We start from the raw sequence: 17,625 nt of genomic DNA, 5'->3' as shown, positions 1-17,625 counted from the left end.
ATGCGAGCCAGGGACAGGCGCATTGTCTGCCGAGGCTCAGAGAGCCGTTTGCCCAGGAACAGGAACGCCCTCTCAACATCAGAGCCCATACGACGAGGGCTATCCCTCTTCATGGGCCTGGTCTAAAAGCACGTCTATTCGGGTTATATGCTTTGTAGCCTGCTGGTCCTCACAGAACGCAAACACGTCCTGGGAACGATCCCGGGATGGGGACCTTGTAACATTGCCGGGATCAGTTCTGTAACAAACCCTGTGTGAACAAAAGCCAGGAGCAATGCCGTAAATGCTGTGTCGTAGTGATGGCGCACCTTATCGTGTGACTTTTTACCAGGTGTTTTGAAGGCAGATCAACGTTTACAATGAAAAAAAATTGTAACTCCTCACTATCCTCTCTGAAGCAGAGATCGTTCACCAGTTTAGTGGAACAGTACGCATCATATTACGTCACATCCTAATGTCATGTGTTTATGGGATCTTTACGGGATGTGATTCAGGAAAATCACTGGCAGTGTGAATGAACCAAAATCAAACAATCCCAGAACAAATCACGGACACATTATTTGTGTACTATCCGGAATCTCTGTGTGAAAGAGGCTATAGTTACCGCGTGTAGCTGTTGACACTGTACAGGCCTATGCACAGTTTTATATGTGCTTTTGTTACGTTGCACAGCGTTACATTGCTGCTGTTGTTGTGTCTGCCCTGTATTCAGTGCAGCCACTCTTTTATTCTGGCCAGATATGCTAATTTGGTATACCTGAGATGTTCTCTGCCTATCAGCTGCAGGCTTTCCTAGTGACGTTCGCTATTGGTTGGGAAATTGTGTGTTGTTCTACCCCTTGCTTGGTGTGGTCTTTCGGTACATTCCAAACTGGATATATCGCCCTCTGAAGGGCACTTCGGAGTGAAAACAATCATGGCCGCCATATTGAAGGATCATTCCAAACCGAAGTGCTCAAAACTGGCTACTTCAAAGGGCCCTTCGGAATAAAGGATTTCGAAGGGTACAACTGATGGACACAGTACAAATACATATTACATTGCATTACATTACATATACAAATATACATTATATTTAACGTAAAAGATGACTGGGGGTCAAAAGCATACAAACGTTTTGTAACAATGTATGACGAAGGCGCCTCCTTGATCGTCTCGTTAAGATGGCCCAGAAGTGCGTTCCAAAAAAAAGTTGTTTTTTTTTACCCCTACACCCTTCATCCCTTCGACGCTCTCACTCTGGAGGGTAAACCCTTTGAAGGGATTAGGGCATAGGGATGAGCCCTTCCGAATGGAACGCAGGGTTAGTCCTTGGTTCGAGCTGTCAGAATTTGCATAATTAGCGACAATTGCCCAGTTTATTGTACTGGCGTTTTCCTAGAAGGTTTCAGGATTTTGGAGAAGGGGAGGAGTTCCCACTGCGAATGCTTCGCAATGTAGCGTGAACGCTCTCAGGGACAGGGGTGGACTTACCCATTAGGCAAAGGTAGGCGACCGCCTTGGGCCCCCAAAAGCCAAGGGCCCCCTAAAATGCTTTTCATATAGGATATGCGCATTAAGCGCTGACACACGAACGGTTGCTGTTTACGGTGTTTACCACGACAACCATCTGAGACTCCCGAGTTGAACGTGCTTTTTGTGTACCCTGCTTGAGGGAGATGAAAATTTTATGCATCTGAAGCTGTAATTAAATACTGAGAAACAGTGTGTATTATACGTTTATAATTGTTTTAAATGCCGCTTACTCATTTATGAGAAGGAACCAAGTAGATGACACAGTTACTTTTTTGGTTGATATAATGTGTGTAAATGTATAATTGCCTTTTCATTATGTTTTCAGTTTTATTAAAATTTGTAGTTAAAATAACTAAAAATAAATATATTTTAAAGTTTAGAATTAGACAGCCTTTGCACACAGGCTTACGCTGGTAACTCATCAGTGGATTTTCCTCGTCAATATGGGCTATATTTTTTCACACTTTTCTCATTCTATATTTCAGACGTTCCAAAAGCGCCTCCTACTGGCAGAGAATGAATGTTCATTTTCAATAATCCAGTCTGTAGTTTTTGTTCAGATCAATGCGAAAATCCACCCACATAACCCAGTTTTAAATTAATATAATAATTTATACTTCTGGCTCACCCCCGGTTTAAACGCTCAATTGTCAGGTTTATTATTTTATAATTTTTGATTTTGTGAAAACCTGTATCTCAACTGTAAATCAGTTGTTATTTCGTGGTCTACAACATGAAAGAAAACCATTATAACATGTACCTGAAAAATGTAGAAACATTGGACACAACTATGGCACTATTGTGCAGCAGCAAGCATCACAACAAAAGAAGGAACCTCGAGGTTAATCAAGGAAAATGTGTGCAAATGTATAGGGCCCCATTCCTATATTTTGCCTGGGGCCCTCAATTCACTAAATCCGCCCCTGCTCAGGGAACCTAGGTTACGACAGTAACCGGAGACATTTTGTAGCGTCGCGGTGCGCGCTTGCTTTCTCCTACGCTCATGCGTCACCATCAGGTCAGTCGAGTGAGTTTAGACCGTCAGTCCCGCAAGCATCAGTTTACCTGAGCAGCGCGGCGCGTCTTTCCGCTGTGGTACTGACGGGGGATTATTATAAATACGGAGAATTAGTCTCTTTATAAACTTTATTTTGTGGATTAAATTCTGTGTGTGAAACATCAGACAGACGCGATGCAGCAGACGAACGCGGATCCTGCAGGTGAGTTCTGCTCATCTACGTTATAATTATAACATGCGCTCATCTGTAATAACATGAAAACATAAAATGATCATTAATAACATCAGCTCATCTGTTATAACGGACCATCATGACTGTGACTGACTGACTTTATTCGTACGTTCATAACGAGCGTCTGTGATGAGAGTTTATACATGTATAAAGTTTATAAATGCCACATTTATGCATTAATTACTTAAAGAAAACAATACTATCTTTGAGAACAGCATATTAAAAAGTTTTCTTAATTTGTATAAATTGGAAAGTCAGGCGGTATAATACATTTCAAGATGCCTATGATCGTAAAGTACAAATATATTGGGTCTCCAAATTTGTTTATAAAACCTGCATGAATGATGATATAAGAAATGACGAAATGCCACTTTTGACTCAAATAAGGTCACACCTGCTGCCGTTTTTAAAAACATTTTATTTTTAACCTCATCATTGCGTTTAATGCAGTACAGTTTTACATTTTGGAATGTTAGTTTAAGAAATACCACTCTGCTTATGACATGACTTTATGTATTACTGGCTTATAGTCGCATTTTCAGAATAGATAATATAATTTATATAGTATGTGACCCTGGACCACAAAACCAGTTGCTGGGGATATTTGTAGCAATAGCCAAAAATACATTGTATGGGTCAAAATTATCCATTTTTCTTTTATGCCAAATATCAATAGGATATTAAGTAAAGATCATATTCCATGAAGATATTTTGTAATTTTACTACCGTAAAAATATATCAAAACTGATTAGTAATATGCATTGCTAAGAACTTCATTTGGACAACTTTAAAGGAGATTTTCTCAATATTTTGATTTTTTTTGCACCCTCAGATTCCAGATTTTCAAATGGTTGTATCTCGGCCAAATATTGTCCTATCCTAACAAACCATACATCAATGGAAGGCTTATTCTTTATTCAGCTTTCATGTGATGTATAAACCTCAATTTTGAAAAATTGACACTTAAGACTGGTTTTGTGGTCCAGGGTCACATATGTAATATATATGTAATATAGTTTAGATTTTGTAATTAAATAAGCAATCAAGTTGTTAGTATAGTTACTATATCCAAGCTAACAAGGAACGTTCTGTCAATGTTTTCTCAATGTTCATTCACAGTTATCTGGTTTTTAATAATGTTCTCTAAATGCACACACACAATAATTTTTTTTTTTTAATGTTACGTTTCAGAACGTTCAGAGAACATTCAGAAGTAACATTCCAGTAATGTTTGCAAAATGATAAAATGAAATGTGCCCTTAACGTTTGCATAACCAAGAAAAAACGTTTTTAAAACATTTAAACAGTTTGTTTATGTTTATATTATGTTTATCAGAAATCAGTTTTTCTTAACTTAATGGGAATGTTAGCTGGAATTGAATATATAACTGTATATACTTGTACAACTTTATATATAGCTGTGCGATTATCAAGTCAATTTCATTTGTATAGTGCTCTTCACAATCATACGGTTATGTCTGTAATGCCTTAGTGTTTCACCATAGAGCAGGTTTTAGAGCTGGCCAACAATATTGTTTGCTTTTTGCAACAATTAGAAATCAGTGTAAGAGACTTATACTTGTGCATGACTCATGCATCTGTTGTGTGATTGTCCAGATGCGTTTGTGAAGCGGCGGCGGACGGCTCTCTGGTGTTCAGTGTCTCTGTTTGGCCTCTCTGTTCTTGTTCTGGTGGTCGGGCTGCTGTCGGCCACACAGACGGATAATGTGGCTGTGTCTGGATACTATCCCGGGATTATAGTGAGTGACTCCACACACAACTTCACATTTCATCACTTTAATCAACTCTTTTTGTCCTTTTATTTATGCAATAAAACACCAGGACAGCAGTAGCAGGTCGCAGCACGTTTGAGCCTTAAAGTCTGTCATTATCTTGTTGAAAGTTGAAGTTATTATTACATGTTAAATCAAGTATGTTGGTTTGTTCTCTTCTCAATGGCAGCTGAGTTTTGGAGCGTTCTTGGGTATCGTTGGTCTGAACCTGGTGGAGAATCGCAGGCCGATGGTGAGTACCAGCTCAAATCCAGCCTAAATCTATCAGAAAATGGCTTTATGCTCTATTTTAGCCATGAGTAAACGGAGTATCGGCTCTCTGAGTGACATAATGGCTCATCAATACAATTACAGCCGGTGTATTTCAGGTGCTGTTTATTTCTGTTCCTGTGAAATATATTTCAGATAATATTACTCGTGAGATATGGCATTTTTACTAGGGAACACAAGTCACATCCGCTGTCAGATCGATGAGTGTGATTGGACATGTGGTCAGTAATCCTGAATGTGATTGGCTGACAGATCAGATGGCGCTTTAGCTGAATTAGATTAGCATCGATGATTAGATGAAGCAGACCATCGCTGGGCTCCAGGAGCTGCGTCCCATCTTCAGTCCACGTCCTGATCAACTCAATTAAACTCACAGCCACAGGGTTATAGAAACTAGATGTTTGCTGTTAGTCCATTTAAAACTGACCAACATGATGCTAAGTGACTATATTGCTGTGTGGCTATAATGATGTTTCATGTAGTTGCTAGGGTGCAGCTTTGTGTGCAGTGTGGTTGCTAGAGTGTTGTTATGCAACTAATGTGTAGCATGGTTGCTAGGATTTTTGCTAGGTGACAGTAATATCTTCAGTGTTGTTGCTAGAGTATTGCTATGTGACTGCAATGTGTTCAGTGTGGTTTCTAATGTTTAGCAGTGGGTTTTAAAATAGAGGAGGCACAGTAATTGTATTGGTCTGGGATCCCTGCCGATTATTATTATTGTTTGCTTAACCACTTTTAAATGGCTTTTTGGTTGGTTTTAGTCAGAAAACGTAAAGAAAACGACATACATACAGCAAGATAATATCATTTCACTTACCTGGCCTATCACTTGAAGCAAGCATCCATCCCTTCTTAAAAGTCTGTGTTAAAAGAGAGCTGCCTGTTGCGCCATTTAATTAAGCCGACTGCTGTAGCCTATATCCAGCTTAGGCTGTTTTCCCTAAATTTGTATATATACTGTTTGAATGACAGCTTGGTAAATCTGTTGGCAATCAGATATTCAATATCGCTACTCATCATTGGTACATTATCAGCGCAGCGGCAGACGTTCAAAATAATATCACGTAATTTACGTCTCTTTGATGATTGGTTGATATCAGGCTAGCCTCCCTTGCGAGGGTTCTTTTTTCAACACTCCTCAGCGCTGAAAGTGAACACTCGATGGTTTTCACCTCAAAATTATGGGGAAGCTGTGCCTCCCCTGCCTCCCCCGACGAGCCGCCACTGATGTTTAGCTATGCGACTAATGTGTTCAGTGTGGTTTCCTAGGTGTTGCTATGTGAACTGTATATTATAAACACATTGCAGTTATATGATAAAGTTATAGTGTAGTTCCAAAGGTGTTGCTACGGTACTGTAATGTGTTTAATGTGGTTGCTAAGGTGTTGCCATGTGACTGTAATGTGTTCTGTGCGGTTGATAGGGTGTTGCTATGTGTTCAGTGTGGTTCGCTAAGGAGTTGCTATGAGGCTATAACAACATTAACCCTTTAAGCCCTGAGGGCATTTTTGCCTCACTGAAGTTGTTTTTTCTGAGTGACGTACACAAAAATAATGACTGCTAATTCTCCTGCTGAGAATTAGCTGATAAAAATGTAGGAAAAATTTGAGTGCGAGAAGAGGAATTTTTCATATCTGTCTTATTTGACATTCAATATCTTAGGACAGAAATAAGGTAGGAGGAAAGTTCTTTTTTGATGATGTTCCCCAGCATGTTCGCTGTTTCTGTTTCAAATTTTGTGGTGATAGCATAAAGTATCCAAAAGTTACAGTATTTTGTAACAAAACAGGCCTTTTTGTTTAGCTCTTCACTCTCTGAAGGAATTTTAAAAACTGTTGTTTTTTGAGTGCCATACACAAAAATAATGACTCATAACTCCAAGACCGTAGCAAGGAAAGTCAAAAGGTAGGTATCGTCTGATAGAAAATTTTCTATATATTTATGGGGGGGGTGGGGGGATCTTTGCATTTGAATATTCTCATGCTGAGAAATAGGTGATAAAATGTACGAAAAATTAGTGTGGTCAAGGGAAATTTTTCATATCATTCTTATTTGACGTTCAATATCTCATGAAAGAAATATGGTAGGAGAAAAAATCTTTTTTGGTTTTTTCTGAGTGCCATACACAAAAATAATGACCCATAACTCCAAGACCGTAGCAAGGAGAGTCAAAAGGTAGGTATCGTTTGATAGAAATCTTTCTATATTTTTATGGAAAATCTTTGCATTTGAATATTCTCATGCTGAGAAATAGGTGATAAAATGTAAGAAAAATTAGTGTGGTCAAGGGAAATTTTTCATATCATTCTTATTTGACGTTCAATATCTCATGAAAGAAATATGGTAGGAGAAAAAATCTTTTTTGGTGATGTTCCCCAACATGTGTGCTGTATGTAAATTCAATTATTTATATTAATATTATTTTGTGGTGATATCATGAAGGAATCAAAAGTTACAGCATTTGGAACCAAGGTAGCCCTTCTCTTAGCCCTTTACAGTTTTGACATTTTTGTTTTGAATTTGAAGTAATGCCTCACTCAAGTTTAGTCAAAGCCCCAAAAAATTATACTTGTTTTATTCTACTCGATGAGACTCAATGTTACTGACATATTAGAGTACATGGCACAAAAACATTTTTCATAAATTATCATTTTTCAAAAATCTATTTATCCGCAAATAACTCGGCACTACTTTGGAGTTAATCAAAGTGGCCACATGCATTGTAAAGGTCAGATTCCAAGCTTTCAAATGTCATCAATTTTGTGTTGATTAATGCAGATATTTTGAAAAATATGCTTATTTTTTTCTTCGCTAGGGGGCACCCGCTGGCGGTACACTCCGGTTTAGAGGAACTAGGCAGCACTGGTTAGGAGTTGATCAAAATGGTTGGATGCATTCGAAAGCTGAATTTATACGCTTTAAAATGATACCTAATTATTTTAAAAAAATTATATAAAATATAAAATACACAGAAATATTCAAGGTTTTACATTCTGCTTGTCAAGTATTCAGTGGAGCTCTTCAACTGATTTCTTCAATTCATGGGTTTAGGCATTATTTATACATGAAAGACGCAATGGATTATGATTTTGGACTCATTTCAATCGTGAGAATCTGCTGTAAATAATGATATGCCATGTTCCACGATCGGAGCATGTTTCATGAAATGATAAGCGTAAAAAACCATGTCCATGAGAATATTGCAAAATGTGCGCATTTGGAGTTTGTGTTATAATTCGATTACGAATATCTTTAGATCTTTGTTTTGAATTTGAAGTAATGCCTCACTCAAGTTTAGTCAAAGCCCCAAAAAATTATACTTGTTTTATTCTACTCGATGAGACTCAATGTTACTGACATATTAGAGTACATGGCACAAAAACATTTTTCATAAATTATCATTTTTCAAAAATCTATTTATCCGCAAATAACTCGGCACTACTTTGGAGTTAATCAAAGTGGCCACATGCATTGTAAAGGTCAGATTCCAAGCTTTCAAATGTCATCAATTTTGTGTTGATTAATGCAGATATTTTGAAAAATATGCTTATTTTTTTCTTCGCTAGGGGGCACCCGCTGGCGGTACACTCCGGTTTAGAGGAACTAGGCAGCACTGGTTAGGAGTTGATCAGAATGGTTGGATGCATTCGAAAGCTGAATTTATACGCTTTAAAATGATACCTAATTAATTTTAAAAAATTATATAAAATATAAAATACACAGAAATATTCAAGGTTTTACATTCTGCTTGTCAAGTATTCAGTGGAGCTCTTCAACTGATTTCTTCAATTCATGGGTTTAGGCATTATTTATACATGAAAGACGCAATGGATTATGATTTTGGACTCATTTCAATCGTGAGAATCTGCTGTAAATAATGATATGCCATGTTCCACGATCGGAGCATGTTTCATGAAATGATAAGCGTAAAAAACCATGTCCATGAGAATATTGCAAAATGTGCGCATTTGGAGTTTGTGTTATAATTCGATTACGAATATCTTTAGATCTAAATGATGACAGATTATGGTATGATTGGGCTCATTTTAATCAAGATAATTTTCTGAAAACAATGACGTGCAATTTTCCATGATCTCTCCATGTTTCATGAAGTTATGAATGAAAACGTAACCTATGTTTTTCTCAATTTAATGGTTTCATGTGTGTGATAACATCGTAAGTAATATATTTAGATCTAATGAACGAATTAAGATGAGTTTGGGCTCCTTTTAATCGGGAGAATTTTCTGAAAATAATGACGTGCAATGTTCCATGCATCTATGCATGTTTCATGAAGTTACGAATAAAAGCGCAAAGTAAAACTTCGTTATTTGTCCTGCTGCGCCTCAAGCGCGCCCATTTGGGTTTTATGTGTTATAGCAATATCTTTGGATCTCATCGACGGATTATGGTAACTCTGGGCTCATTTTAATCAGGAGAATTTTCTGAAAATAATTACGTGTTTTTCGAGATCTATGTATGTTTCGTGAAGTTATGAATGAAAAAGCAAGGTGAAGCATAGAGCTGTTTTTCTTTGCAGTGCCTCAGTGCGCCTGTCTGCTTTCATGTGTTACACGGATTATGGTAAATTTGGGCTCTTTTTAATCGGGAGAATTTTCTGTTCGGTTTTTCAAGATCTATGCATGTTTGGTGAAGTTACGAGCTAAAACGCCACAGGACTGCAACCTCAGATTTTTTTGCTAAGCTACATGACCTAATTCTTTTCTATGTGTTATAGCTTTATGAGTGATATCTTTAGATCTGAGCGATGGATTATGGTGAGTTTGGGCTATTCTTAATTGGGAGAATTTTCTGCAAATAATGAAGTGTCGTTTTCTATGATATATGCATGTTTTATGAAGTTATGAGCGAAATCGCCACATGACAGCTACCTTACATTTTTTTGGCTAAACTAAATGCTGCATGTGCAGTTTTATGTGTGTTATAAATTCATGAGGAAAATCTTTAGATATACATGGCAGATTATAGTGGTTTTGGGCTCTTTCTAATCAGGAGAATCTGCTCTAAATAATGGTGCCTAATTTCCATGATCTGATAATGTTTTATGAAGTTACAAGTAAAACGGTGACATCAGTATATTATTTTCATATGGATCTGGGGGTGACTTCTTGTACAAAAACTTGCTCCAGTTTAGTCAAACCCCAAAACAATTATATTCTACTCTGTGAGACCTTTCAAATGGCATATGACACATGACTATCTGAGCTTTATGATGTTTTTGACATATTACAGTATATAGTACAAAAATAATATTTCAAAAATGATGATTTTTTTCCCTCCAAATAATTTTTTCATTTGGCTACATGCATTATAAAGTTCAGACTCGAAGCTTTCAAATGACACCTATATTGCATTGAACAAGGCTGTAGGCCGGCGGTAAGGTCAGGGTTAGAGGGACTGCTCAGCACTTGTTAAGAGCTGACCAAAATGATTACATTCATTTAAAAATTGAGATTCTAAGCTTTAAAATGATGTCTAATTTATGTTATTCCATTTAGTGGTTGCTGAGTAATATGATTATTAATGTTTTTTTTTTGGGGGGGGGCGCTTAGGGCTTAAAGGGTTAATACTGTTATTTTCTTGTTTATTACTGTGAAGCAGCTTTGAAATATTCTGTGTTGCATAAAGTGCTATCCACCTTATTTTTAGAGCAAGAGTGAGTGCGACCATTTGTAACTTCAATATGCAATACTTCCGGTGTCATTCGCTTCCAGCTATTTGATCTGAATTGTTATTGTAGCTGTGGTTTTTAGGATGTTCAGTATGGTTGCTGTGATGTTCTTCATCAGTGGATGAACAGCAGCGTCCAGTATCAACATGTTCTGATGGCCGTATTGTGTATTAATGATGCTGTAACCTGATTTAGCATCTCTTCTGTCACAAACAAGGTCCAAAATTAACTTTTTGACACACCTGTTAATGGTCTGTGAATTAAATATTTTTTACCAGCCATTAAACTGTTTTTTTTTTTTCAAGCTGTAAATGTGTTGCTATGATAATAGTATAGTGTGAGCAGCCAACCAGCAAAATACTGTTTAAAACGTTTCTCTCTCAACACACACACACACACACACACACACACACACACACACACTGGCATGTGGCATCCGTGGCAAAGGAAAGTTGTGGGTCTGTAACCATGGCAACGTGCTGTTGGCGTGTGTGATTTAGTCTTCTGTTGTGTCCTGGGCTCTGATCCCAGCACAGCCTTTAAAATTTAATGAACAATACACACACAGTCATTCACAAAACATGCACACACTCCATCACAGGGCGTTTCTATACGTACAACTGACACACACACACAGTGACAGTAAAGTAAAACCAAGTGCTCAGATGAACACATTAATGTGCAACAGCCCATATCACACTGCAGCTTCAGCTTCCATTTCCTGGACGTCACTGCAGACTCAGTCCCAAGACCTCTGACCCCTCTGAGATTGCAGGAAGTGACCAGAACATTGTTGTCAGAGAGTTTCGAGGTCAAATGCTGTAGAATTATGACTGTAATGGAATGAGACGTCAAGATAATGATGATTCAGAAGTTATAGTATCATCCCCTTCAGCCTTCAGAGAACAAGATCTCCACAAACATCATCTATTATGTAACGCTTTGTTAAAGCCACCATAAAACTGGAGGATAAAGTGAGACACTTTCAGGTTGAGAACCAGTTTTTATTCAGAACTGGTTCTTTATTTAGAAAAATCAAGGCACTGAATGATTGTCATGATGTTTGGTTCTGTATGAGGTTCTTGAATGTTGTTCTGTTTGAGTCTTATTGTTGGATTGATGCTTTTTGCTTTATTTTATGGATCACTTTGGATCAACATGTTGTTTTTAAATGAGCTTTAAAATATAAGTAAATTGAATATAAGTGAGCTGAAATTCCATGAGAGAGAGAAATGTTGTTAAAAGTTCAATCAATTCGTTCTAGTCGTTTCTGCATTTTAGTTTCAGCCAAATGCTCTTGCTGACTGGAAATGTTTAAGCTGTTCATTTTAAAGACGTTTAATCAAAACTGTTCTACTTTGATAAAATAAAGACATTTAAAATGTTAACAAAAATATTATTAGTGATTAGCATGCCATTAGGAGTTATTGAGTTATTTAGGCAGCAGGATGTGCTTCCATAAAAGAATGGATTTGTTATTGAATCAGAATCATTCAGGTTCTTCAAGTCAAGTCAAGTCAAGTCTGCTTTATTGTCAATTGCACTTCATGAGGATGGGGGTAAGTGCAACTGGACGGTAGTCATTGAAGCAGGATGGAGACGACTTCTTCGGGACTGGAATGATGGTGGTGGCTTTGAAGCATGTGGGGATTCATGATTCAGCACGGCTGCATCAGTGTGCATGTGTGTTTGAATCAATGAGATCTGTCATATTTCTCCTCTTCACCTTCATCTCAAACACTCTTTTGTGTATGTCATCATTTTCCTTTGACACTTGAACGTTTGCAAACAATTATATAACCTGTACTGGATTCATCACCGCACAAACCAGTTCATGGGCTTCATTGAGCTGAAGCAGAGCTCATGTGTGTCTGTTTTAATTGTTAATTAACTCAATGGTTCGTGGATGTAGTTAGGTAGTAGAACTGGCATAAGCTGGAGTGCGGAGTCTGACGGGTAACCAGAGAGCCGGTGTTGAGTTACTGATCGCTGACATGGAGCTTCACACATGCATCTTTAAAGCATCAGTGTTCAGGGTTTGTAGGTTAGACATTCTGTAACCTCTCAAACTGCTAGTCTTCAAGAAAGATGCTGAGTTAAAATCTAATTTTTACCCGTCAGAAACGAATAAACAACTGCACATGAAAGAAGCTCATTAGTGGATGATGGCGTTTATAGTAGTTGTGTATAAATATTATTGTAATATTACTGACATACAGCACTGAAAAATTCTAATCATTCACTATCATGTACTGCATCCACTTTGGTTTTAGGACTAATACCAGTAGTTTTGTGGTTCTGAAGTCTGAGTATTAGATTCCACCATTTTTTTCTCACAATTCTGAGATGTAAACTTGCAATTCAGAGAAAAAAAGTTAAAACTGTGAGAGATAAACGTTGAGGAAAAGTCGCAATTACCCCTTTTTTTGGATTTGGTATGGAAACAAAAAACAGAATTGTGAGATACAAACTTAGAGAATAGAATTCAGAGAAAAACGTCAAAATTGTGATATATAAACTTATGTTTTTATCTCAACTCTGTTTTTTCCCCCTCATAATTCTCAGTTAATATCTCACAGGAAAAAAAAAAGTCTGAATTGTGTGATAAAAACACATAATTACATCTTTTATATTTGTATATCCTGTGGCAGAAACGGGCTTTCATACATCAGTGGCTCTGGGTTTAATTGGACTGAAGTTTTTGGTTTAGATGCTGGTTTCAGGTTTAATGAGCTCAGAGGACTCGTTTTATTGTTTTTTTTTCTGCAGGTCACGTGATATTTGGCTCGGCTCATTTATCACCAGTGAATAAACTCAAGATTTAGTTAGCGCAATTAAGCAGGAAAATGACACGATCGTAAAGCTGCAGGTCCGTTTAGAAGCTCATTAACACGTGATTGATGTGCCAGCTGTCATGTGCTGTTAGCATGAGAGGATATGCGTGTTTTACTAGCGCTCTGGGTTCATCAGGATGGACAATCTTGTTTCTGCAGCAGATGATCGACACACTGTTACTAGAGCTTTAGTACTGAGACTGAACTTTAAACATGTTAGCTGATAGATTGAACTTTATTTTATGTGTAATGAAGTTAGTTGTTTTTGAAATGTTTTTCATCAGAATATCCACTCATTTGCTCATGACTGTTAAGTCACATTTATTGCTATAGCGCTTTATAACAATACAGATGGTTTCAAAGCAGACTGACAGCAATAAACATGAAAATAAACAGTAAATAATAAACAGTGGGTGCTCCGATTGATCACAAAAAATAACATGAATTCGGACATGCTTGGGCAGTTGTGACCTAATGTTTAGAGAGTCAGTCTTGTAACCCAAAGGTCGCAGGTTCAAATCTCAGTACCGCCAGGAATTGTAGGTGTGGGGAGTGAATGAACAGCGCTTTCTTGAGCAAGGCACCGAACCTCCAATTGCTCCCCTGGCGCCACAGCAAATAGCTGCCTACTGCTCTGGGGGTGTATGTGTGTTCACTGCTGTGTGTGTGCACTTGGATGGGTTAAATGCAGAGCACAAATTCCGAGTATGGGACACCATACTTGGCCATCACGTCATTCACACTTTTTCACTTTTCACTTTACTTTACTTTTTCACTTTATTACTCGACACAACCGAAAGTTTTTTTTTTCGAAAACTGTTTTTTACGAAAGTATGCATATTCGAATGCAGCCTAAGAATTGTTCATTAAAGCATCCCTTATTTGTTGGCTGTCAATATTTTTATATTTATATAAACTGAAAATTCATTGAAGCTCTAGCAGTAGACGTTTTTATGATAAAATGCATAAAAATAAAAATGTGAGATGTTGAAGCAGAGATGTGTTTGATGAGATTGATCATTGGCAGTGTTACTTTATTATAGTTATATTATATTTGTATTAATATTTTGAATTAGCTTTGGTTTTATATTTTCTGTTTTCAATTTAATTTTAGTTACATTGAGTAAGTTTGTTATGTGTTTGTCATGTTTCTTAGGTTTTGTTTTAAATATTAATATCTTTTACATATTAATTAAAAAGTTTTGATTAATTATTTTAGTTTTTATTTATTTACAGTTAGTAATTTTAGTGCTTCAACTTAAAGGGGTGACTGAGAAATTAAATTTCTCTTGATCTTTTAACAAGGGTCAGTGTACTAAAAACATCCTGTAAGTTTCAGAACTCAAAACTTTCTTGTTAGTTCAAAAACAGCTTTCATTGTGAGTGACGTGACATGTGGCCAAGTATGGTGACCCATACTCGGAATTAATGCTCTGCATTTATCCCATCCAAAGTGCACACACACAGCAGTGAACACACACACCGAGCAGTGGGCAGCCATTTTTTTGATGTGTCGCCCGGGGAGCAGTTGGGGGTTCGGTGCCTTGCTCAAGGGCACCTCAGTCGTGGTATTGAAGGTGGGAGAGAGCACTGTACATTCACTCCCCCCACCTACAATCTCTGCGGGTACAAGACTCGAACCCGCAACCTTTGGGTTACGAGTCCGACTCTCTAACCATTAGGCCACGACTTCCCCTAAACCAAGCTTTCATTGAAACCAAGCTGCCAAAACGACTCATTTTGGAATGTCACATTATGACGTCATAGTGCAACGAAAGACCGCCTGTGCAGAAGAAAATCATTGTCTACTTCTACATTATTGCCTCTTCAGCCCTACCTACTGATCGCGCATGTAGTAGGAGGAGAGGAAATTAACATTAGGAAAGAGCTCCAGATCGCGTCAGTGAAGCACTGTTTGTTTGCTTTTACTTTACTGCATTTTTTTTTAACAAGACAGTTCGACGCAGGCTTTTCAGAGAGACTGAAAGTAAAAGATGATGCAGTGCTAAGTCTGATTATATTAGATCCAACAGTAATGTCACAACAACACATAATTGTGAGTAAATGTGTTTATACCACTATTGCATTGTCTGTTACAGGTCCTTTGATATATACTGAGTATTTATAAGTTTTTAACCCAAATGAACCATGTTGTTTTCAGAGTATGTCACAGCAGTTGTCTATCTATTATTTTAATATGCAAAACTGTTAACCAGTCAATGCAGTGAGCATTTACTTCCAAGTCTTGAATGCACCCCGCCAATAAAAACAGACTGTTCTGTGGAGAGGGTCAAAAACAGGATACAAAATAGCTTATTACTTTTTTTTTATGTAAAAGTCTTGCTAACATTATAAGTGGACCTCACAGAACATCATAAAATAATAATAAAATGCAGTTCATGACCTCTTTAAACTTATTTCAGTTAGTTGGCAAGGCAAAATTTCTCATTTTTGTTTCAGTTTTCATCTATTAGTTATTTCATCTATTAGCTATTAGTCCAGTATCAGATGCTCATCACCCAATCAGAGCCCTCGATTAAACAAACCCATCACATGACAAAGCTCCTGAAAAGACTCTGTATTTGAGAGTGACCTTTCCTTTGTTACTGCTGCTGTTCCGGCGCTGGCGCTCCAAGGGACAGTAAATCACCCATATAGCCTTGTGCCAACAGACTGGAGCGGCACACAGCTCTACATTTACTTTATTACTGCAGTCAGTCCACATGCAGATGCTGGAGTTACGAGCTCACGCTGGAGACCAGGAGACGATGGAGCAGCCGGTGTTTGAGTGTGTGTGCGACAGTGTGTGTGTGTGTGTTCAGGTATTCCCTATGTTATGGGAACAAAATGTCCCCACAAAGATGGCAAAAGCCTTGTCTTTGTGGGGACATTTTTTGGTCTCCATGAGGAGAACAGCTTAAAAATCATACAGTATGACGTTTTTTTTTAAATCTAAAAATACAGATTAATATAGCATATATTAAATATAGCAGTTTTCACTCTACGTCTCCCAATAATATATGTCTTAGTAAGATGATATTTAAATGCTTTGATGATCAAAACATATAATGCAATGCAATACAATGATGACTGAAAGATGAACAAATAAATGTTCCTCAAAAGCCTGACCATATTTGATACTGATTTTCAAAAAAAAAAAAAAATGTCTGGATAATCAAGTAAAGCTAAGCTGCTTCAGTACAGGAAGTGTTCATCTTGAAATATTACTAACAATATCTAAGTTAGTTCTTACGTTACTTCATAAAAATCAGTAAAGATTTCACAGCAAAAAATTAATGAATGAATGAAGCATTTATGTAGCGCTTTATTGTGTATTGCTGATTATTTGGAGACCATGATTGACAAGGGCCAGGACACTGGGGATACACCCCTACTCTTTATGAGAAGTGCTATATATAGAAGGCTATATCTTTAACACCAAGCATTTCTGCAGACTCTGTTGATCTTCTCCTTGATTCCTTTAACTCAAAAGTTAAGAATGTTATTGATGATATTGCTCCTGTGAAAGTCAGCAAGAAGACTAGCAGACAAAAATCAGCTTGGAGAAAATCAACAGCAGTACAGAATATGAAGAATGCGGAAAAGCTGAGCGGATGTGGCGGAAGACGAAACTTGAAATTCACTATAGCATCTATAAAGACATGCTTTCAATGTGGAACTAGCCACAGCTAGACAGTTTCTTCTCAAACCTTATAAACAGTAACTTCAACAACACTGAGAGACTGACAACCCACCCCCCCCTTTAATGTGGAACTAGGCAAAGCTAGACAGTCATTCTTTTCAAACCTTATAAACAGTAACTTAAACAACACTCGCATTCTTTTTGCTACTGTTGAGAGACTGACAAACCCCTCAAGTCAGATTGTCAGTGAAATGCTCTCTGACAGCAAATGCAATGAGTTTGCTTCCTTCTTTTCTGAGAAGATCATTAATATCAGGAAGGCGATTAGCATATTCTCAAGTTATGCAGAGGTCAGACAGATTCGACCGCATTATCAAAAAGAAGATACTAAGTCTATTTTTAAAGCAATTGATAGCAAAATTTTGGAAGAAATTGTGCAGCACCTAAAATAGTCAACCTGCTATCTTGACACACTTCCCACATCTTTTTTCAAAAGGGTGCTCAACTGTTTGGAAGCAGATCTCTTAGAAGTGGTGAACGCCTCACTTCTTTCTGGGACTTTTCCAAACTCCCTGAAAACTGCAGTTGTTAAACCCCTTCTGAAAAAGAGCAATCTTGATAACACCAT

At 37.5% G+C, this 17,625-nt stretch overlaps 1 protein-coding gene across 1 annotated transcript in view; it reads left to right on the top strand.

Annotated features, from left to right (window-relative positions):
• Window positions 1-2,667: 2,667 nt before the first annotated feature.
• tmem255b (transmembrane protein 255B) overlaps window positions 2,668-17,625 on the top strand; it is a 25,447-nt gene continuing 10,489 nt past the window's right edge. The window contains exons 1-3 of the mRNA XM_016456831.1: window positions 2,668-2,735; window positions 4,383-4,525; window positions 4,728-4,790. Coding sequence (XP_016312317.1) covers window positions 2,708-2,735; window positions 4,383-4,525; window positions 4,728-4,790 — 234 coding nt within the window. The 5' untranslated portion in view covers window positions 2,668-2,707. The remainder of the gene's footprint in view (window positions 2,736-4,382; window positions 4,526-4,727; window positions 4,791-17,625) is intronic.

This window comes from Sinocyclocheilus anshuiensis, unplaced genomic scaffold, assembly GCF_001515605.1.
Source record: "Sinocyclocheilus anshuiensis isolate Anshui unplaced genomic scaffold, SAMN03320099.WGS_v1.1 scaffold856, whole genome shotgun sequence".
NCBI lineage: Eukaryota > Metazoa > Chordata > Actinopteri > Cypriniformes > Cyprinidae > Sinocyclocheilus > Sinocyclocheilus anshuiensis.
Note: the sequence above shows the minus strand (reverse complement) of the source record. Positions and strands in the feature narration are given on the sequence as shown.